Source organism: Rhamphochromis sp. 'chilingali' (assembly GCF_963969265.1).
Source record: "Rhamphochromis sp. 'chilingali' genome assembly, chromosome: 8".
NCBI classification, from domain to species: Eukaryota; Metazoa; Chordata; class Actinopteri; order Cichliformes; family Cichlidae; genus Rhamphochromis; species Rhamphochromis sp. 'chilingali'.
Window position 1 is genome coordinate 35,532,487 of NC_137935.1, and position 24,224 is coordinate 35,556,710.

Sequence of the window (24,224 nt, forward strand, 5' to 3'; positions counted from 1 at the left end):
TTGTCACAAATACACAATATTCAAAACACCAACATGGCAACAGAGAAAACACTCATCTTAAGGCTTCCTAACAGGATTTTACTAACCAGTGGCTGATGTCATGGTGGCTAGCTTCATCTTTTATACCATCTGTAATTTGGATCATTCAGAATTTCAATCAGAATGTGATGTGTAACAATTTAATGGAACCCCACATAGTACATTTAATGAGGAAAAAAATGTGTAAATTCATACTCTTTATTCCATGCTTACTGATTTCCAGATGGACTTCTCAACAAGCGGTGAGTTTAAACAATTTTATGTTGTTTACGGATACATTTAATACTGGATATTTTGTAGTTTTTTATTGCAGTTACTGTGCTTTTGACACCAAAATCCATCTTTCAGATTAACAGGTGTAAGGAAACCCTTTCCTCGTTATTTTGAGAACCCAAGTGGATTCACACCGTCAAGGCCCAATTATTGCCATCTTGGCTACATAGGGGAAAGGCAGGGACAACTGAAAAAATTCAACCATAGGAGGACATGTCATCAGCCCAGATGACAATGTCATGGCTAGTTAGTTTTTTTTCATGGCATTGTAGGTAAGACCACCTTACATATGCTGTGGTGTTTTTATGTGTTAAAATGGTATATTCTCTGTTAAAGAGTTTAGTATTATATGCGGCCAGATGATCAACATTATTCAATAAAGAACAAAACACTGTAGGGAACAGATTAGGAACCCAAGAGCACAGTAAAACCCTGAGAGTATGGATTTACACATTATGATCTCATCTTTGATCAGTGCTTTATTAGTTGTGAATCCCTGTTACAGAGAGGTACTGAAAATCAGTGATTACTTTTCACTGATTTTAAGGGCTATAAACTGGCTTAGACACTATGTTCAGTAAGCTGGGTTCCCAGTAAATGACATTAAGAAAAAAATGTTCAACAATAAATTTACATCAACATTTAAAATCTGAGCACTTTTTACTCTTGGACTTTGGCAGCTTTGCATAATCTATCTTATGCAATTCTTCAGTGCAGCACCAAAGTTCATATCTCTCTCTCTCTCTCTCTCTCAATTGTATATTCTCTGTTAAAGAGTTTATACACACACACACACACACACACACACACACACACACACACACACACACACACACACACACACACACACACACATATGAGTGTATCTATGTACAGTGGGGCTAAAAAGTATTTAGTCAGCCACCGATTGTGCAAGTTCCCCCACTTAAAATGATGACAGAGGTCAGTAATTGGCACCAGAGGTACACTTCAACTGTGAGAGACAGAATGTGGAAAAAAAAATCCATGAATCCACATGGTAGGATTTGTAAAGAATTTATTCGTAAATCAGGGTGGAAAATAAGTATTTGGTCAATAACAAAAATACAACTCAATACTTTGTAACATAACCTTTGTTGGCAATAACAGAGGTCAAACGTTTACTATAGGTCTTTACCAGGTTTGCACACACAGTAGCTGGTATTTTGGCCCATTCCTCCATGCAGATCTTCTCGAGAGCAGTGATGTTTTGGGGCTGTCGCCGAGCAACACGGACTTTCAACTCCCGCCACAGATTTTCTATGGGGTTGAGGTCTGGAGACTGGCTAGGCCACTCCAGGACTTTCAAATGCTTCTTACGGAGCCACTCCTTTGTTGCCCGGGCGGTGTGTTTTGGATCATTGTCATGTTGGAAGACCCAGCCTCGTCTCATCTTCAAAGTTCTCACTGATGGAAGGAGGTTTTGGCTCAAAATCTCACGATACATGGCCCCATTCATTCTGTCCTTAACACGGATCAGTCGTCCTGTCCCCTTGGCAGAAAAACAGCCCCATAGCATGATGTTTCCACCCCCATGCTTCACAGTAGGTATGGTGTTCTTGGGATGCAACTCAGTATTCTTCTTCCTCCAAACACGACGAGTTGAGTTTATACCAAAAAGTTCTACTTTGGTTTCATCTGACCACATGACATTCTCCCAATCCTCTGCTGTATCATCCATGTGCTCTCTGGCAAACTTCAGACGGGCCTGGACATGCACTGGCTTCAGCAGCGGAACACATCTGGCACTGCGGGATTTGATTCCCTGCCGTTGTAGTGTGTTACTGATGGTGACCTTTGTTACTTTGGTCCCAGCTCTCTGCAGGTCATTCACCAGGTCCCTCCGTGTGGTTCTGGGATCTTTGCTCACCGTTCTCATGATCATTTTGACCCCACGGGATGAGATCTTGCGTGGAGCCCCAGATCGAGGGAGATTATCAGTGGTCTTGTATGTCTTCCATTTTCTGATGATTGCTCCCACAGTTGATTTTTTCACACCAAGCTGCTTGCCTATTGTAGATTCACTCTTCCCAGTCTGGTGCAGGTCTACAATACTTTTCCTGGTGTCCTTCGAAAGCTCTTTGGTCTTGGCCATGGCGGAGTTTGGAGTCTGACTGTTTGAGGCTGTGGACAGGTGTCTTTTATACAGATGATGAGTTCAAACAGGTGCCATTCATACAGGTAACGAGTGGGGGACAGAAAAGCGTCTTACAGAAGACGTTACAGGTCTGTGAGAGCCAGAGATTTTCCTTGTTTGAGGTGACCAAATACTTATTTTCCACCCTGATTCTTTACAAATCCTACCATGTGAATTCATGGATTTTTTTTTCACATTCTGTCTCTCACAGTTGAAGTGTACCTCTGGTGCAAATTACTGACCTCTGTCATCATTTTAAGTGGGAGAACTTGCACAATCGGTGGCTGACTAAATACTTTTTTGCCCCACTGTATCTATGTGTGTGTGTGACAGCAATGAAGAAAAAAAAAACATAATAGGTCCCCTTTAATATAATACAAAATTCCTTTAAGTGCAGTATTCCTTCAATCTGAGCAAGCAAAGTGATACTTTCTTCAAAAACACGTAAATTCAATACATAAATCACATGCTTACCATTACGTCACCAACCCTGCAACAATTATATATGACACACTTTCAAATAGTCACACACTGATCAGCACAGTCGAGCTCGATATTCCAGGCCAGACTTGGATGTTGGTGTCTTGGTGTGTGCTGGTTTCTATGGCTGTGGTTCATGCTACACTAACATTTATTCAGCACTAGTGTGATAATAAAATGGGCAGGGGAGGGGGTGCCTTATTCAAGTATACCAGTGGTATTACAAAATGAACTTATAGTTGGAAGGGAAAAGAAGGGTTTACATATTTGTTATAGACAGGGTAAAAAAAAAAAGAAAGATCAAAGCGCATTGAGATGAGTCTTCTATAAGCAGTGGATGAGCCGGCGCTACAGACATTCATTCCCAAACAGCCACTAACTGTGAATATTTCATTTTGTGGCTGTAAATATAGCAGTAACACTGTCAGGAATCCAGCACTCTGCTAGGTTGCTTGCTATAGGAAAAATCAATGGCACCAAACATCTCACATCTACACTCTTCTAATACAAGATGAATGCTGCATATTAAAATCAATATAACTGTATATATATTCCACATTACTATAATACTACCAGCATCATGAGCTATCTTTGGTGAAATTATATCTGTGCAGAATGGACTATAATGTAGAATACACTATATTTTGGCAGATGAAGCACTAACATTGGAATATATCAGTATTTCACTGTATAGCGTTCACTTCAAAGTAGAACTATTGGCTTAATATCAGTATGAGCCCTTCTGACTGATATACGGGCATTTGCTGATGTTAGTGGCCAATACTTACACATTGTGTACTTCATACTTGTGTTGGCTAACTGTTCAAAAATAGTGTATCAAGGAGGTTGTTTTGTGTTTGTTTGTTTTTTTATTAAGATTTCTTTGTTTTCCAGACAGATGTGGAAATAAATATCTTCCTCCCCTCACCCTTAACCTGGCACGGTAGGTAGCTGCCTCTCTGTGATTTGCTTCTGCCAGATGTCTTTTCCTTCCTACCCACTGCCAAGTGCTTGCTCACAGAGGATTATGAGATCACTGAGGTTTTCCCTCTAATACAGTTGGGTCTTTACTTCATAACATAAAGCTTCTTAAAGCAGGTATTGTTGCTAACTGGTTATATACAAAATAAATTGATTAGACTACATATCAAAAGAAGAAGTCAGCTATCGGCCAAACAGTCATTTTAAACACTGGTATAAATACCCAGTGGGTGCACTTAAATGCCTTCAAGTGAGATCAGCATCTGTTAAACAATGGTTGCTGATTATATATTCTTAAAAATCCAAATAAACTGTAAATAAATTATCCTGATTATGCATTTAAAGTTACATAAAAGTCATTCTTTGGGTGAAAAAAAAGCATGGAGCAGTGACAACATTGAATGCTGTGTCCTAAATGCAAAATTATAATTTCAAACTAATATCATCATGTAGGTCTACACAAAAGGGGGCCTGCTGAAGCAACGTTGCACCGTGGCCTGAATGTAATCAATAATATCTCAAATGCAGATGCTATGATGTCCTGATGACTCTTACCTTATGTCTTTTGTGTACTCTGGTCTGTGTGTGTGTCATTTCTTCCTGCACTGGCAGAACACACATCCAACCAAAAATACAGTGAAGCTTGTAGAAGGCAGCACATATAACATGACACAGCAACAGCTGCTCTGTGTGGGCAGCCGTGAGAGTGCACAGAGCACTATCAATGATAGGAAACGCAGTAGCATCAGTTCTTAATCTCTGACAAAGGAAAACATGGACTGGCAGAGAGTGTGCACTGTTGCTCCTGAAGCCATTTTGTTGCTAGGTGGTGTGCTTTATCTTTTCTCTCTGTTTTGCCTCGTGTTGCTTCATGTGGATGTTTGAGCTTCACTGTAGGGATGTTAAACAGAGCTAATCATCATCCAGTATAGAAGTGCCAAATCTGCTTATTACATTAGTTTCACACAGTGACATTCACGTCACTATGGCCTTTTGACTGAATGTCAAAAGTCTATAGTGAATGCGATTCAACAACCTAACTTAAGAAATTTGCCACATTAAACAAGGCACAAAAAACCCCACCTGACAACAAAATGGAGCTTAATCACCAGTCCTTCAGTTTACAGTGCTTTTGGTGCGAGCCTTCCTCTGCTCTTCCTCGTGTTGTGCCTCAGGTAAAAGTGCAGATGAGAGCAGTTCTTTTCCACTTGGTGGTACTGCCTGACTACCAATCAGTGTAACTTTTGCGACAAGTGGGAAAGCGAGTGATTTTGGAGACTTGCCTACGCAGGTGCTATAGTACATGCCGTGCGCTAAGAGACAGAGCTGCAGTGAAGCTTTGCTGGTCCAGCAGCGGCCCTCCCCTCCGCTGAAACTGCGAGCTGACTGCGAGGTGCTCTTCTCAGCCCGTTCTCAAGTGTGACACGTTTGTGCACTCGCTCCAGTGGTTCCCCCTCAGAGAAAGCTCAATTAAATAAAGACAGGATCCGCTGCATTCCCAGTGCTCACTTATATTTCAGAGGCACTCAGCAGCCATCTGTAGTCTACTAGTCTAGTCTCCTTGATGGTGCTCATATTGCTTTCATAATTTCTGTGTATGCCCTCTCTCAGTGGGCCACTGCTACTGTTCTATTTTCCAATTATTTTTGCTGTATCAGTTAACCAATCAGAAAAAAAAATTTTTTTCAATTCACTCTTGTCAGCCAGCAGGTCATCAGCTGTTCACTTGGTTTTGGGCACCACCAGTATTTCGTCACCATCTTGGATGCTGTAGGAGTGGAGAGCTCGCGTGTTGTACTTCATTTCCTCTGGACCGAAGGCACTGCCCTTGTCGATGTAGTAGAGCCTCATGCTGTTGGTAGACAGCTGGACCACTGTCGTGAGCTGCTTTTTCAGCTCAGCCACTGTCTGGTCCAAACGGATGCTCAGCTGGCACAAAGACAAACAATTTCTACGTTTGCGACTTTCAGAGTAACAGCAAGAGCACAGCAGGTTAAAGTTAGGAGCCGTCTGTAGGTTGACAGCTATACTGTTAAAGTGAACCAACACAACCCAGGTCATGAACTCAAGAAACTGCAGTTCACGCTGTTACGAACAGTGTCGGGAAGGTTACTTTTAAAATATATTCCACTACAGATTACAGAATACATGCCCCAAAATGTATTTTGTAACGTATTCTGTTATGTTAATCAACGAGTGTAACGTATTCTGAATACTTCGGATTACTTAATATATTATCATGCTTTTTACAACTACATGAATTGCTGTGTGATTTATTACTTTTACTGAAGGATACTCTTCATACCAATACCAACTAGATTTTTAAATCTTAATATAAAATGAAAAACAGTAGGGTGGACATTAGGTAAGGCTGCGCTTTTTGCAGCAATCTCGTATAGAAAACTATTCCGTGCATATATAAAACGGCTCCGAACCGTAGTAAAGGGACCTCTGGCTTGTAGTTGAAAAAAAGTTTTACTTTGTTGTCTGGGTCAACTTTGCTAGCGAGAGACAGAGAGATGTGTTCAAAGGCTGATCCAATGGAACTTATTGTTTCGGAGGAAAACACGAACACAGCGTACAGTCAAGCTTACTTACAACTGGGCTTGCCAGGCAGTCTTTTTGGCTGCAGTGGTTATTATTATATTTATATTCTTCCATCTCCCATTTCTGGTGGGTGACAACTTGTACTTTTTCTCCCTCCCTCAGACTCACAGACACATAACAGGTATGGCAGTCCATTCTCCCTGCAGCATGGACTACACTGCCCATTAGGCTACATTCTTTAGGGCTATGCCTGTAACACTCTGCCTATTGCCTTCTTATTAAATAATTTTTGTGAATAATTTTTAAAAAATATTTCTCCATGTCATTTTGCGGGCTGCAAATAGTAGTGACATGGGCCACGAGACTGACACACAGGCATTAGAGCCTCTTAATGCTGGCTTTGTTTAGGAAAAAAGAGGGAGCATAGCCTAATATATGAAACAGGAAAAGACCGCCGTGTAATCCATTTATTTCAACAAAGTAACTGTATTCTGAATACCACCCTTTTAAACGGTAACTGTAACGGAATACAGTTACTCATATTTTGCATTTTAAATACGTAACAGCAGTACATGTATTCCGTTACTCCCTAACACTGGTTACGAACCAGAACACAGATAGTATTATATTAATCAGCATGAACACAATGCTTTGACAATCTGCGCATAGACTAACTCTTTCATTTTTTTGTTTTAATAAAAGTAACTAAAAATCTACTTTTGACTGCTGCCTTATTCACAAGTGGCTAGCTCCACATATTTGATTTGCCAAATTTTTATGCCAGATGCTCATCCTGACACAACCCAAAGAGATTTGTGACATGAAGCAAAATAAACTAAAACAAATTGCACTAAAATGCTTTGCAGACCTGAAATATATAAGTATAAGTATATAATAAGCTGTGGGGTTGCCACTATCAGCAACTCCCTCTACATTACATGCAGCTGTGGGGTTTATTGGTAATATAAAAATACTGATTCAAGCACCTGTAAACTGTGACTGAAATGTCAGTGTTTGGGACAAAAATGCATATTTTTATATAAATTTCACTACGATTGTGTCTAATATATGTGCAATCTTTTGAAAATTTAGGATTTGCAAATAAATGTAAAACTATTTTTTAAAGGTTTTGTCGTTTTGAGTTTTTGTGGGCTTGAACAAACATGTGCACTGATTACATCATTGATAAAGTATACCCATGCAAAATAAATCATCTCCAGGGTCCTTCACAGCAAAGGTATTTTAAAATGTTAAACTGGTGCTGATTGAACTATTAAAATTGTTTTATAGTACTAGTTTTTAACACCGAGTTTTGCAAACTCTGTGTTAAGAGATTTCATCTACTTCTAAATGTCAAGTGCTCAGGCACTAAGGGCAAAGTACAAAGGCACAAGTCATTTACTAAAGTGATTCACAGTGGTATGAGTAGTAGAGAAGGAAAAGAAAGCAACGGTTACATTTTATAATTTCCAAAAGGTATTTTTCATTCGAGGATTCTCCAGAACAGCAGATTATTAAATGCCACACTGACCTGTTCTATTTTTTCCTCACAGTGAACCTCCACCTGGGCACGGCAGCGAGGTCGGAGGTCAATCTCAGCAAGTGGTTCAAGCTTGCCATACTTGTTTACGAGGGAATGGTATCTGAGGAGGAGAGCAGGGTGTGTCGTCTGTTTTAACAGCACTTACTGTAGCACACATAAACCAACACTCATACCACTGCTCATACAGTGTAAACAAGGGTGTGGGTGTACCTATAAGGCAGCTCCTCTTCAGGGTAGTCTAAGTAGTAACGGATGAAGAACCTCTCTGCGTCCTCTCTCTCACTGTCACTCACAGCACTGCCATTTAGCAGTGATACTGAGGGAAGCCTGAAGAGGAGATATGACATATTGTGCAGGTATCTGTTTATTGACCTTCTGCAGGTCAGAGTACAGCTCAGATCTGTGGATTATTCAAGTTCTCATCAATGTCCTCTACTTGCTGTGAAGGATGTCATTTCTCTCTAATGTCACAGACTTACTGCGCTATCATGAGGCTGCGTCGCTCTGCATTGGTGTAGGCCTGCAGTAAGGGAATGCCCTGCAGGCGCACCTCCTCCAGCCTGGGGAAGAAGTTCAGCTTCTCTATATCTTCCCACTGGTTTAGACCTGACAGTGCACGTGCGCGCACCAGCACACACACAAACACAAACACACATAGATGTCATGTTTCAAGCTTGCACACCAAAAGGGGTGTGAAACTGCATATGTGATGAAAGTTGGACACTGTGCACGATTTTTATTTATTGAGGAAGCTGTGTGATAAATGCCATCAAGTGGAGTCAACTGAGTTGGGATCGGGGATGTAACGTTAAAATTAAGCCAGCTCACCAGACCTCTACAGTCTGGCTCTGTAGTAGCTACTCATGTCCACTTAAGACAGACAACCTGAGCCTACCTTACTTACAAGACATTATATATACAGTATAATATAACAGATGCAATATAATATCACACAAATAATCCTCCATCATATTACACAATATACATATAACATTATATCACTATATTTAAACATGATACTTCATGTTAGTTTTAAAATGGTCCTATTGTGCATTTCCCCATTTATATATCTACTATTACAATGATGGATATGCATATTTAACCTGGTCACAGTTTTAAATGGTGTGATCAGAGCATAAACAAATAGATCCTTTGAGCCAGACGCTCAAGCTCAGACTGCTGTAGCCTAAGCTTTTGTGCCTGACAGTTTTTCCTACCCTTAACTCTGCATGATGTCAATTACAAAGGAGTGTTCTACATTAGCTGATACTAGAACAGCTATATCTGCAGCTGAACCTTCAGAGGTCATGTATTGCAGGAAATCTAGTTGTCAGGTTTTGATAAGGAAGAACTCTGTGCATGTTCATCTATGCTCTCCTTTTTTTCCTCTTCTTTTTACCCGAAGAAGAATACGAGAGGGGTCATTAATAATTTTGGCTGCCTGTCTAAGGACCTGTTGGCTGAAAACCTGTGCAAGAGTTCTGACAGGCAGGCCAATAATCTTTGAGCACGCTCATGCAGTGTCCTGCAGTCTGCTCCTGTTCTGAAGGCTGAGGGAGTGGAACCAGCAGGTAATGGAGACGGTCATGATGCTTTTCAGGAATACATAGTTAAAAAGTCATCATGATGGGTGTGCTGACTCCAAAGGAGCTGTTTCCTAAGGAGGTATAGCCGTTGGTGACACCTCCTGAGAATCTCCTCTGTGTTAGCAGAGAATTTCAGGAGGTTGTCAAAGATGGTTCCCAAGTATTTGTACTCCTCAACTACCTCCACTGGCTTCCCATGGATGGTGGTGGTGACTGAAGCAGCCAGATCCCTCTGCCTACTGGAGAAGGTCACCACCATCTCTTTGGTTTTGCTCACGTTCAGTTAAAGTTTGGAGCTGTCACACCACTCTACAAAATCCTGAAGAGCGGGTCCGTGGTGTTGTGAGGGGCCTGACAGCAGTGACAGGAGAACTGTGTCATCAGCATATTTCACCAGGTGACAGTTGGGCTGTGTGGATCTGCAGTCATCGGTGTAGATGATGAAGAGCAAGGGGGAGAGCACACAGCCCTGGGGGGAGCCAGTGGAGGTGGAACGGAGACCAGAAAAAGAGCTGTCGACCCGAACTTTCTGAGTCCTGTTGGTCAAAAAGTCCAATATCCACAGGATTAGCTGATCATCCAGGTGAAATCGGGAGGAAAGTTTAGTGGCCAGGATATGAGGCTACAGAGTGTTGAACGCTGATGAAAAATCAGCAAACAGAAGTCTGGCGGAGGAGTCAGGGAGCTCCAGATGTTTGTGGATGGAGTCCAAGATGAAGACTTTTGCATCATCGATGCTTCTGCGTGCACGGTAAGCAAACTGAAGTGGGTCCATCAGGGGTTTTATGATCTTCTCCATGGCCTTCATTTTTTTTTACCCTGGTTCTGCCAGAGATCTATTCCTGTTAAAAGGGAATTTTTCCTCTCCACTGTCACCAAGTGCTTGCTCATAGGAAATTGAATTAGTGCAGGGGTTTTCTCTCATTGCTGGGTTTTTAGCTTACAATTAAAATCACCTTTAGGTGACTGTGATTGTGAACCAGTGCTATCTAAATAAAATTTAGAATAAACAAACAATAAAAAAGTACTATATATGCTGCCACTGCTGGTGTGCAGCAGCAGTGGCACTAGTAGGAGGAGGGGGGCTTGTTAAGTTTCTGTAGATAAAACAGGAAAAAAAGTTAATGGAGTCTGATTAGAATAGTGACAGTGCACAAATTAATAATGCTAAACTAGATTTCTCCTAGAGCATGGGAAATATATACGTGTTGATTCTTGGTACTCTCATGTGGTCTAGCTAACAATGCTAATTACCTTAGCACATATATGAGAATTTCCATTTTATTTCCATTATTTTCCATAATGTTATATAGTACCTGTGTGTCATGAACGTAGAAGTAATCCATTAAAAATACAAAGGGGACCAGTTTGTGGAAGCCACAAACCCTATGAAACCCTTGGCCATCTCTCAGTGCGCTTCGTGATGTAGTAACCTGAAATGGTTTTCACTTCACCAGTGTGCCTTGTCAGGGTTCATTTGTAGAATTTCTTGCCTTCTTAATGTGGATGGGACTATCAGTTGTGCTGTGCAGAAATTACAAGCTAACAGTACCTCAGATTAGAGCAGGGGTGGGCAACTCCAGGCCTCAAGGGCCAGTGCAGGTTTTAGATGGGTCCTTGATCCAACACAGCTGATATAAATGGCTAAATTACCTCCTCAACATGTCTTGAAGTTTTCCAGAGGCTTGGTAATGAAGTCATCATGTGATTCAGGTGTGTTGACCTAGGGTGATATCTAAAACCTGCAGGACACCGGCCCTCGAGGCTTGGAATTGCCCACCTCTGGATTAGAGCCTAGAAAATGCCACACAGTTCCAGTAGCAGACACATCTCTACATTAACTGTTCAGAGGAGACTGTGCGAATCTGGCTTTTATGGTCAAATAGCTGCTAAGAAAGCACTACTTAGGAAAATCAATGAGCAGAAGAGATTTGTTTGGGCCAAGAAACAAAAGGAGTGAACATTAGACCAGTATAAATCAGTGATTTGGTCTGATGCGTCTAAATTTGAGATCTTTGGTTCCACCTGCCATGCCTTTGTGTGACGCAGATAAGGTGAATGGATGGTCTCTACATGCATGTCCCACCCTGAAGCATGTGATGAGGTAGAGATGTAATGGTGTGGGGATATTTTGCTGGTGACACTGTTGGGGATTTATTCAAAATTGAAGGCACACTGAACCCCCATGGCTACCACGGCATCCAGCAATGACATGCCATCCCATCCGGTTTGCATTTAGTTGGACCATCATTTATTTTTCAACAGGACAACGACCCCAAACACACCTTCAAGCTGTGTAACAGCTATTTGACCAAGACGGAGAGTGATGGTCGCATGTCTGTGAAGGTTCTCAGTCATCCAGGTCATCATAGTCTAAGAAGCTTGGAAAGAAAAGCGTCTGGACCTCTTTAGGTTTCTTGAAGACGTTTCACCTCTCATTCGAGAAGCTTCTTCAGTTCTAATTCAGTTCAATTTTATTTATATAGCGCCAAATCACAACAAGAGTTGCCTCAAGGTGCTTTATATTGTACAGTGGATCCTACAGTAATAGATACAGAGAAAAACCCAACAATCATATGACCCCCCCTATGAGCAAGCACTTTGGCGACAGTGGGAAGGAAAAACTCTCTTTTAAGAGGAAGAAACCTCTGGCAGAACCAGGCTCAGGGAGGGGTGGGGCCATCTGCTGTGACCGGTTGGGGCGAGAGAAGGAAAACAGGATAAAGACATGCTGTGGAAGAGAGACAGCATGTATTTATGGAATGAGTTCAAAGAGCAATTGGTGGAGAGTCCCAGATTTTAAGCCCTATGGGAGTATCCCCAAAAGAATCACAGAACCCCTATTGAACCTGATACTTAATCACACGAGCCAAGGTGCAAAAACAGGTGTGGGTCATAATCAGCCAAGGTTTCCGGTGAACCCATTGTGAAAGCTAGCCCATCCTATCATGTGATTTACTGAGGTCACAAGGTGCCAGATGTGAGTGGGTGTTAAGGCGTCTGGAAAGGGATCTCAAAACTGGACAATTGGTGTCAAAATCCACTTCCTCTGTTCAAAGATGGTCATTCACAGTGGACATAGCTTCTTTCACTCCTCTTTCAAACCATCTCTCTTCTCTGTCCAAGATAGGAACATTGGCATGCTTGAAAGAGTGACCTTTGTCCTTTGGATGCAGATGAATAGCTGAGTCTTGTCCCGTTGAGGTGGCTCTTCCGAGAGACAAGTTGCCTTCAACATAGAGTCCAGACGCTTTTCTTTCCGAGAAGATGCATCCAAACCTTTGACTGATAGCGTAAAACAGATGTAGGCACCTGTCATATTGACAGATGAGGTAGAAGTGAACTGACAGCTCACCTTAAAAACTCCGGAGTTTTTGAGGTGACTCAGGAGTAAGAACATACCATGAAATATTTAATTGCCTTCTATCAGTTTTTAATTTCTGATTTACTGCCAAGTATTGATATTATTTAAATATGTAAAATATTGTGTGTACAAAAATGTTTATATAACATATAAGCTAACTTGCATCTGAATTCATATTGTTGATCCCTCCTTTTTCTCTCCATAAAAAAACAACAACAACAAAACCTCATGAGCCTTTTTATAATAATAATAATAATAATGGATTGGATTTATATAGCGCTTTTCAAGGCACCCAAAGCGCTTTACAATACCACTATTCATTCACTCTCGCATTCACACACTGGTGGAGGCAAGCTACGGTTGTACTATGACACAAAGGAAGTTTTGGTTTTGCTGATGAAAAACCTGCTGCTTAAAATCCTGACAATCCTTGCTGCCTTGTCATTTCTTCTTTCAAGCCACTTCTAAAACACCCTAAATAATGGAAGCTGGACTTTTTGAATGCTACATTTTAAGAATTAAGGGATAAATATGACCCATAATGGCTTGTTCCTTGCCTCAGGCGTAGGAGATATAACTAATGGATGGACTGCAGTCAATATAAGCATGTCTTTGTTTTTGGGTTTTTTTTCCTCTGAAAAGAACTCTAAAAATAGACTCAGGACTGATAATCTCCAAATAGAAACAATTCCTGAGATAAAAGCTGACACATGGATAAATCTGTTTTAATAAACTACAAAGCCTGTAGGATTCAGTGCTATCTTTACTCATGCTAATTTTATCAGTTGTTACCCAACTGACTGCTGCACACTAAGCTATGAACAGGAACATTTCAGCATTCCCTTCTGAAATGACCCTATCATAGCTAACCACTCACCAAGTATAAATAGTCTCATGTCTAAAACTAACACACAGAACAAGCTGGGAATGAAATGCACTTACCTGAGTTGTGCAGGTTGATGCTGCGTAGTTTGGGGAAGAGCCTTTGCAGGATATCCTTGCTGTCCTGGATGGAGGACAAGTTGTTGTTTGCCATAACCAGAGTGTCCAGACAGGGGAACATGGAGCCAAACTTGCGGACCTCGGCCCAGTCCTTGAGGCAGTTGTCGGTGATGTGAAGAAGGCGCAGGGTGGAGCAGGCCACGCTGGAGGAACTCACACTGCTGTACTCATTATGGCACAGAAACAACTCCTCCAGCCTGCACAACAACAAGGAGAGAGCATTCAGTCACAACCTTTTCAATAAAGACCTACATAAAGCCCTGCTCTACTCCAGAATTTCACAGATTACTACATGGCATATAGTTGTCTATACTGTGCTAAACTACACTACAGTGGAATTGATTATACTGTACTATAGTATGTTGTGTTCTATCGTATGTTGTACTATAGTGTGCAATATATATTCACGGGCCACTTCATTAGGTACACCTGTTCAACTCCTTGTTAGGACAATATTCTAATCAGCCAATCATATTGCAGCAACTCAGTGCAGTTAGGCATGTAGACATGGTCGGTACGGTGACGATTCACTTTGATTGTGTCATGGTTCTCAATAAATACCACATGAGCTAGTCTGAGTATTTCAGAAACTGGTGATCTAATGGGATTTTCCTGCACAACTATCTCAAAGAATGGTCTGAGAGAAAATATCCAAAGAGCTGCAGTTCTCTGTGAAATAATAGTCACTTATTACAACCAAGGTATACAGAAGAGCATCTCTTGAAGCAGAAGGCTGCAATTTGCACAGGTTCACCAAAATTAGACAACACAAAATTGGGAAAACATTGCCTGCTCTGAAGAGCCTTGATTTCTGCTGCAGCATTTGGATATTGATGGCTTCTGATGGCTGACTCCAGGAGGATAACATTCAATGTCACAAAGCTCACATCATCTCAAACTGGTTTCTAGAATATGAAAGTAAGTTTACTGTACTCATACCGCCTCTACAGTTACCAAATCTTAATCTAAGAAAGCACCTTTGGAATGTGGTGGAATGGGAGATTCCCTGTGCAGCCAATGAATCTCAGTCCGTGCTGAATTCAAACCATGAAGGTGAGAGCAAACATGGCTGTAATCCAGAACTATCAGGGTGTACCTAATAAAGTGTCTTTTGATTGTATACTGTCTATGATGTACCATGTTGTCTACTAGTCATGGTCCTGGGTTGTTTGAGCTAGTGTTTGAGTTTTTGAATTCTGGTTCCTTTCATCTTAATTATGTGCTTCATTTATTTTTCATCAGCATATTTAGTTTTGTTCCTAGACCCTGGTTGCTTCAGAGTTTAGTTCTCTCTCGGTGTTCCTCTTGGCTCAAGTCTCCCATATTTCAAGTTCATGTCTGTGTTTTCCCCATGTAGCTATCTCACTTCCTACTTTGTTTTAATAGTTAGTTGCTCCTTGTACCTTACTTTTAGTTTCTCTTCCTTTGTCTTCCCTTCTGTCTCATCATGTCCTTTCAGCCTCGTTGTCCACAGCTGTCTCCAAACCCCCAATTCTCCTTCTGTTTATATAGATTTTACTGTCCTCTCAGTAACGCTCTCCAGAGTGTCTGGTCAGCTCACCCCAGTGTTTTCCCAGGCTTTATATTTCAGTTGTTACAGTTTTCAGTTCCCTTTTTGAAAAACCGGCCAACAGTGTGAATGAACAGCTCGCCCTGTGTTGAATTCTGTCCATCTGAGATTCTGCACATCGTTCCTCATCTAGACAAATTAATTCAATACTGCACTTCAAATGTTGTTTATCATATGCACAAAACTATGTATTCATTGTACCTGGAAATTTTCTATTCTTCCATTATCACCTTTTACATTCCTACACAAAGAAAATAAAACTCAAAAAAGCTTATCTTATATTGAATCTTAGTTATGCATTGGTTATCTAGTACACTATTTGGAGGCAAAGATGAGAAAAAAATTTAATTAGTTTTTTCTTTTATGTCTTTTAGTTCTTTTATTGAGGTGCTCACACTTGCTGATGATCAATTAATATATATATATTTGATTAACAGCACATAGCATACTTACCCTCTTAATTCCTATGGAAGCAGTAAGGCGGTACTTTCTTCTATCTTGAAATAAACTAAAACATGGAAGCACGGCTCATGGAGTAAGTAAGAAAATATGTTTGTTATCATTTGGTTAAGCTGCCATCGTCAAATGCATTCAGTGATTTATCAGTGTTAGTTATGGATAAGGAAGGTGTTGTGCTAGTCATAGTGAGATGAAGTGAAATAAAGCAATGCTGTGTGTGCTTGGAGTTACACCCAGCTTAGGGTAGCTGTTCTTCTTACTCTGGTATTTCTCGAGTGAGCAGCAGCACAGTGTCCCAGGACACCTGAGTGTTGTTGAGGACAAGGCGCCGCACGCTGGAGAAGGCTTCAGCCCACCGTGGCTCAAGGGTCATTCCTGCCAGCGGGTTTGAGCTCAGGTTGAGGAACTCCAGGTTGGGGATGTTAGAAACAATTTTACTAATCTGAAAAAGGACAGTAGCATCTTTCTTAAATACACTTGGTGCTGTCGTCAACAGTATCACCACAGGTTAAAGCCTTAAAAGAGAAAAGTGATTTCCTAAAACAAAAAAATGTTACTGTCAGAAACCCAGGGACTGCACCTCATGCCAATCCTGCAGCTTGTTGTGAGACAGGTCCAGCTCCATGACATGAGCACAGAAGGCAGCAATCTCAGCCTGGTCTCCTGACTTGCTGATCCCACAGCTATTCAAAACCAGCACACTGGGCAGGTTCAGACGGTCTAAGAGGAAGGATTGAATTATTAAGAATTAATCAAACAGAAAAGTGTATGCTGATGCTCCAAACAAAAGAACGTGAAATTTTAAACATTTCCCAAAATAACCGCTAAGTATTGTGTTGTATCCTTGGATCATGTCCTTTCAGTTGTGGGTCGAGTTCAATCACACACAGTTTACCTTCAAGAGGGAAAAAAAACCCCATTCTTAGATAAAGATTTTCAAAACCAACAAACTTTATAAGCAGCTTTTATCAGCTCTGGTGACTATATACGTGCAGTTTTTATGTCCTGTAACCACTGACATTTTTCGTATTTTACAGAGTTTCAAAATAAAGGTCCAAACAAAGTGCCTTGTGGTTGCTGAATGTGAAGGCTTGCTTCAAGAAGGACTTTGGCTAGATTTATTCATGTTACATTATTATTTTAAAACTAGATGTCTAGTTAGGTGCTTGAATATTTTGTACAGTGAAAAATGCCTCGCTGTGGTAGTGAGTGCCACAATCCCAAAGTTTATTATACTCACTGACATTTCTTTGTTTATTAGTGAATCATTACCCTTATTTCACTTCATATGCTGAATTATTATTGTTTCTATGAAAATCATCAAATATCAGTCATTCTCCGGGAAAAAGTGAAACTCTTCCAGAGAATCCTTCTGTAAACAGAAAAATCCTTTGGATTTCTTGCTTTAGCTGGTGTGTAAACGGAGAAGTTCTAAGAATAACCCAGTTACCACAGAAATTCAATTTCAGGATCCCAGGAAAGTCCACAGTTAAGAAATATTCAAAAGGCCTGAGTCAGACATTTGGATTTCCCGAGATCCCACACTTCAGATCAAAAGCCAATCTACAGGGCTAGAAAATGCAGCTAACCCAAAGTGCATAAAATTATAGTTAATGTTTAACCGATGCTAGCTCCAAGAGCAATTCAATCCCAACACACTGTCAGATTCAAATGCACAACAAAAACACAAGTAAAACTTTTGCATGAGTATTAATAAGTGAAATTCTAGTATTTCACTGTTACTTTCCCTAATCGCCTGGACGCTAATCTGATACTTAGCACTAATTAGCAGATCTCTGCCTGTGTGTAGTGCATGTACAGTTTATAGTCGCAACTTGCTAATCAAACTTGCTAATATAAGCAGATAACCTCACTACCTCTTCTCATCCAAAAATGGTAACTTCCAGCTTAAATGTGGAGTCACTTTGCCTGCATCTATCTTTTATATATAGTTTGTAGCTCAGACATCGCCAAAATTCTTCTGAAGGAGTTATCAGAGTTTCTAGCTAAATTAACATGAAAACATAAAGGAAACGAGATGACAGCATTTTTAATACTAGGTCTATGAGTTCACTGTCGTGGTGATGACACTGAATAAAGTGCTCGTTATCACTTGGAAGTGCTAAAATGTGACAAAGGGACCCGTTAGCCTTTTCAGTTGCCCAATAGTTCTCCTTGGCTCACCTTTCATAGGGGAACCTTGAGGACCTCCAGTGGACACTACTACCACCCCCATACCAGGCCCTCTGCGGTATGGGAAGTTCTCTGGGCTATACTTTTCACTGATCACCTCCACAAAGGTACGGCCATCGTTATCCTCTGGTGGCTCCATAGCTCCTTCCTGGTGCGCAGCCTCCCCTTCAGCTGCCCCACAAACAAAGCAAACACTCCCAGCGATTAGCTGCAAGCATATGCATATTTTAACCAGCCATTGCTACAACACACACTTATTTTTATTCACTGATTCATATACAAGTATTTCTGAATAACCACTACATCATTTGACCTATAAAACATGAAACATGTGTAACAGGGTCATAAATCACATTGTTATAATTACACAAAATGTGTTCTAAACCCCCAAACTGCTCCTTTTATACCTGACTTTTAGGACCTCCAAGCCTGTAGTTGTATTCATTAGAGCCCCTCCTCATTCTTTTCTTCTTCTTCTTTGGTGCAATACTATAAATACAGTGTACCCCTTTTGCCTCTCCCCTTTTTCTACAATTCCCCTGTGGGAGAGGTGGGTGTCATTTCTTTCCAACACCTTAAAACACACATAATTCATATTTAGCCACCCTGATGTTTATGATTGCGATGTTAGTTCAATTATTGTCATTATTAAGCCTGTTTTTGTAAGATGTTATAAGAGTGTAGTATGTGTGTATCATAAATGTGTTTTAGGCGCCATAAATGCTAGCAAGAATATATACTCCTTGCTAGCTTGGGAGTTGTGGTGGGTTGAGCTAACCCTCTTCCCCACTGTTTGTATTTGGTCTAGGAGCTGGAGTGGGCAAATTATTTACTTGGAGGTCTTTCTTTCTTTTACCTTTTTTATCAGGTATGTCGGATTTCATGTTGTTGTTTTATGTCAAATATGTTACGTGTAAATGCATATTTTATGTTTAATGTAAAAATAAATGCCAGCCCTTTTTCTACAATTCCCCTGTGGGAGAGGAGCTGGAGTGGGCAAATTATTTACTTGGAGGTCTTTCTTTCTTTTACCTTTTTTATCAGACACAACGCAGAATCACACCGGTTACACATGCACAAAGTAACATAGTGAAGTGTTCTTGTTTTGGTGCTGAATTTACAGGCACACAAAAATGAGGCAAAATTCTGATATTCCAGGAGCTGAAATCAGAAAATATTTTACTTTGGTGTCATAAAAAAATGTATTACTCATCAAAAAATAAATAAATAAATCTATTAACTAGATAATTATTGCAGCTCTGGTCCAGACTGGCTTATACAATAAATTCCATGGATTTTTAGAAGGTGACTGGAAGCTGGACTTAAAGCTTAGTAATAGTGTGAAGAAGCTTTAATAACCTGAACAAGCTATCATAACTAACAGAAATCAAAAGATGCAGCTGCCTAGATTCATAATAATGTAATGTAACAATGTACACTGCAGCCACAGCGTTATCTCTACTGAAATGAAAACCTAAAACAGATCTTGGGTAATGTTACCATAAAAATCCACATAAACTGAAGAAAAAGTACAAATTAAATTGGTGGTAATATGGTAATTCACTCATACACACTCAGACATCTGAAAACCCTTTTTTAAATATTACATTTATACAAACTACCTATGCAGCAAAGCAATCACTGTGAGAAATGCACAATTCAATTCAATCAAAACACAGCGCCAAATCACAACAACAGTCGCCTCAAGGTCCTTTCTATTGTAAGGAAGACCCTTCACTAATACATACAGAGAAAAACCCAACAATCATATGACCCCCTATGAGCAAGCACTTTGGCGACAGTGGGAAGGAAAAATTCCCTTTTAACAGGAAGAAACCTCTGGCAGAACCAGGCTCAGGGAGGGGCGGCCATCTGCTGCGACTAGCTGGGGAGAGAGAAGGATGGCAGGATAAAAGACATGATGGGGAAGAGAGCCAGAGATTAATTCAATAGCTGACAACACCAGACTGAAGGTATTCAGTTATATTCAAGGAGCTTATATTTGAACTTAGTGCGCTGCACTTAGGTGGCAAGAAAACCAGCAAAGCCATCCGAGTTGCAAAAGACACAGCCAGAATAAACCAAACACACAGAGCCAGAACATGGAGGAGCAGTTAGAAACAGGAGGGAGATTAAATTACCAGATGAAGACACCAGAATTCATAAATAAGGTGTGCTGGATTATAAGGGGCACTGTCGATTTTTCAGAAAATCAAAGGATTTTAAGAGCGACGTATTTTCCGAAAAACACGGTAATAAGAAATTCCACATCACTGAAGTTGCACAATTTTTACAAACCAATTCTGATTCATGTCTTTCATTCAATGATCCGCTTTCGCCCTTCTCATTCTCTGTCGCTGCCATGCTTTTTCTGCCATGTGTGTATGAAAACAACGGCACCGCGGATGAATGTTTTACCCATATTCTATCATGATATTTCATTTTCTTATCATTCCCTAACATCATACCGGTATTACCGTGAACGGTATGATATGGCCCAATCCTAAAATACACAATAAAAGACTGAGACATACACAAAGAACAAAAATACAAAAGAAAAGAAAAATCTAATTAACAACAGAGAACAAAACCAGTAACTGCAGAAAAGCAGTAAATGCCTACAGTCACATGATGTAAATGAAAGAACAATTGCCATTTTTAAATTTTTGCTAACCAGATTACCTCTGCAATTGCCTTGCAACTGAAGGTGGTTGCCCAGAGTTTTCAGGTTTTAAATGCTTGTGTAAAAAAGACCCAAACACCAGCTTTTCCTTGTTTCGCTGAGTTACCTGTAATATTTTTGCTTGTGTCACTGAGCAATTAATACAACAGTTAAAGATTAGACAAGAACTTTGACAGTTTGTTGGCTAATTTTCTCTCAACTAATTGTTTTAACTAACAGATATCAGATGTGATCAAATCATTAACCAAGCAATTACCATATCATATCTATAGCCACAGATTTATTAGTGGAGTGCAATGGATTCAAGCTCCAGACACAATAGAAGCTCAGCTGTCTTCTTGCTCTTGACTGACAAACACCAGTCCAATAACATCCTATCGAGAAATTCCACAAGCAGTTCTGCCACTCAGTGAAACTTCCTCACATCACATTTCAGCTATTTATCTTCAATTTTACTAGAACCACAACATAATCACGTTGAACATGACAGGCTCACAACTGTTCACATCTCCTTAATGACACAAATGTATCCAGGCGGACAAACATCTACATTTCTTGAGTTACAAAATGACAATTAGATGACAGGACACAAGCAGGTTTCCTCCTCTCTTTATCAGCAGAGCACAGAGACATTGACCAGTTTAAATGTCCTTGGATTTGCCCAAAAAAGAGGAACAAGAAGGCAGACTATTTCTGCTGAACTTTTTTAAATTAGAAAAAAGACTGTTTCTGCTGAACGTTTAAAATTAGAAAAAGAAAAAGTAAAGAAGTGCTTTCTTGATCTCACTCAGCACTCAAGGCTTGGAGGGCAGAGCCTCACTGTGGAATCTGCACAAGGGAAGCATAAATTATGTAGTGGATTAGACAAAATAAAAAAATAAAAGGCTACTGTTACAATATCTTATTTGTCAAAAAAGGGCTGTAGTAAATTGCAGTAAAGGATGAAATCAATTTGTTACTGTCCAGATAATAAATCAAGACATTTGTTACAATGGTGTGGTTTGTTTTTACTGACCTAAGACAAATAAATACCACAGCAGATGTGTGTTTGAACCAGTGACCTGATTAGAGGAATTCAGAACCATACCTGAATTGTTAAAACAGACAGCGTCTTACCTGAAGCGATGTCTGCCTTAATCTGACCACGATTGCTGCTCGCCGTCTTCTTTTGCTTTTGTACCGATGGCCTGTCAAAGAAACCAAGAAAAGCCTTATTCATTTTCAGTCCACTGTATTATTCCATTTCCATACTGAAACTATGACAGCCTTTGGGACAGGCACTGTGACTTAATCAGCAGGTCTTACTCCAGAGTGGCTGGTGGGGCTGACGGATGACTGCAAAAAAATGCGGGTTCCTCTTTGGTCAGGGGGTGGGATTTGTTTCAGACTATCCAGAACAGGAAGGACTGGTAGGTCATTCACCACATAGAGAGCAAACAAGGCCAAAGGTCAATTTCTGCCTCGTCAGGCAGTATCAATAAAAGAGAAAGAGACGGGAGAACAGAAGCACTCCCAACCAGTACCACTGGATGTGAGTAGTGGTAGAAGCTGAGGTCTCTCTTAGTATTTACTTATGTAATAAAGTAGTTTTAATGTACTTGTACTTTGTAAAAAATATTTCTATATTAACCTGCTTTCTACATTAACCTGCTTTCTACTTGTACTTTACTGTATTCTGGGTGCAAATATTGTTCTTTGGAGGCCACACCATTTATTTTGTACCATCATCATTTTATTCCTGAACTCAATAAATAATCGGGGTAAAAGTCATAAATCTAAATATTTGCGATCTAAATAAATATTAATATTTAGATTTACAGTGTATTTTTGTAATACGGGTTTCAGCACATTTCTAAGCAAAGTCTTTTTTTAGTTCTTGGTTCCATCTCTGTCCATCCATTAAAAAAAAGCCATTGTGTGTGATTGAACGTGAAGCTATTGAACATTCGGCGTAAACACTTTTGACAAAGCATTAATATTCACAGCGATCCAGACTTATTACAATCAATTTTCAATTCTCACAACATACATAACAACACTAAAAGTTGCTTCTTTAATATGGTATCATCTTATCTTCTTCAGATGGATTTAAGCCGATGTAATGAATGCGGATTATTGATTGGGCAAATGTGTTACATTAATCTTATTACACTACAAATAGGCCGAAAAGGCACTTACACTTCAAAATTGAGAGATATTCGAATAGAATTTGGCCTGTCCACCAATGCGTAAAGCTAGCCCAGTACAGAACACAACAACATCCCTTTCCGTTCTAGCACAAACTTAAAGAAATCAGCGAAACAGCTGCTGAACAATGAGCGCGAACTGTGTGCCGCTGACAGCCTGGGAGCAGACAGTGTCCAGTCCGGGCTCAACATCGCAGTGACCCCCCCAGCAGCAGCTCGGTGGAGCCGGACATGGACCACAGAAGGCAGCGACACAAACACACACTGAACAATCGCCTGCACAGTGACAGCCTGCTCACACACCGAGCCAGGACCGCATAACTCACAATCTCCTGATTCTGCCTACCTTTAACGTCTACTTTGAAATCCCCCTTGTTGATGAAAACAAACCAGCTGTCAGTTTGCTCTCCCCTAACTACCGGAAGTGACGTAGCTCGATAGCTGAAAATACGTTTTTTCCCCCTGTTTAATTCAATAATTTTGGGGGGTGATAAAATATTTGCTTGACATCATTTGTATTTTTGAACGTTTTTTTCCGGGATGGGATTAAATGAGAAAAAAATACATGAAAAATAAAACCGGAGGTACCCAGTGTAGTGATCTATGATGTCACTGAGTTTTTACCAATGACTGTATTGGTTTTTACTGCTGCTGCTGCTGCTGCTGATTGTTGGTGTCTTGTTTCCCGTGCAGATGATCTTGTGCAGATGCTGTCTTTTCCTATGATGTTACTATGATGGCAGACATGTTGTCACAGCAGGTGTAACTTAAATGGTGGCTACATTTAGCTCAGCTGAGCAGAGTTTCATGAAATAAGAAACCCATGTCAAACAGCAAAGTTCACTGATACTGTCTGAATGGGACAAGCAATAAATGTGATTATGAATGTGACTTTAGACCACCACTGAATGCTTTCTTGTATCCCTGCCACACACACAGTGTTGTGATCTCACTCAACTGCATTTTGTGCACACACAGATACATGGATCAGTTTAGGGGAGGCAAAAAGAAAAAGCAAGGCTAGGTCTGCTTTTTTAAACCACTACTTTTATAGTTTATGGAGGCTGTTGCTTGTTAACTAATGTTAAGAAAATGTTACTGAATTTCCTGATTGAAACTGTTATACTGAACGCGACTGACAGAAATTCAAGGTTCAAGGTTCA

At 40.3% G+C, this 24,224-nt stretch overlaps 1 protein-coding gene across 7 annotated transcripts; it reads right to left on the bottom strand.

Moving 5' to 3' along the window:
- Positions 1-2,808: 2,808 nt before the first annotated feature.
- On the bottom strand, positions 2,809-23,473 carry LOC308401160 (tubulin-specific chaperone cofactor E-like protein). 7 transcript variants are annotated; one of them, XM_080889269.1, is made up of 11 exons: positions 23,408-23,472; positions 22,181-22,281; positions 21,992-22,062; positions 18,184-18,400; positions 16,580-16,719; positions 16,260-16,441; positions 13,911-14,167; positions 8,498-8,624; positions 8,229-8,345; positions 8,007-8,118; positions 2,810-5,857 (listed from the first exon to the last, which is right to left on the bottom strand). In XM_080889269.1, the coding sequence occupies exons 4-11, from the start codon at positions 18,329-18,331 to the stop codon at positions 5,651-5,653; spliced, it is 1,290 nt and encodes a 429-aa protein (XP_080745395.1). In that variant the 5' UTR covers positions 18,332-18,400; positions 21,992-22,062; positions 22,181-22,281; positions 23,408-23,472; the 3' UTR covers positions 2,810-5,650. The 7 variants fall into 7 exon arrangements, 6 of the variants coding, with proteins under 6 accessions (XP_080745392.1, XP_080745395.1, XP_080745397.1 ...); XM_080889268.1 differs by having other exon boundaries at positions 2,813-5,857; positions 18,184-18,363; XM_080889271.1 differs by lacking the exon at positions 22,181-22,281 and having other exon boundaries at positions 23,408-23,460.
- Between the last annotated feature and the right edge of the window lie 751 nt (positions 23,474-24,224).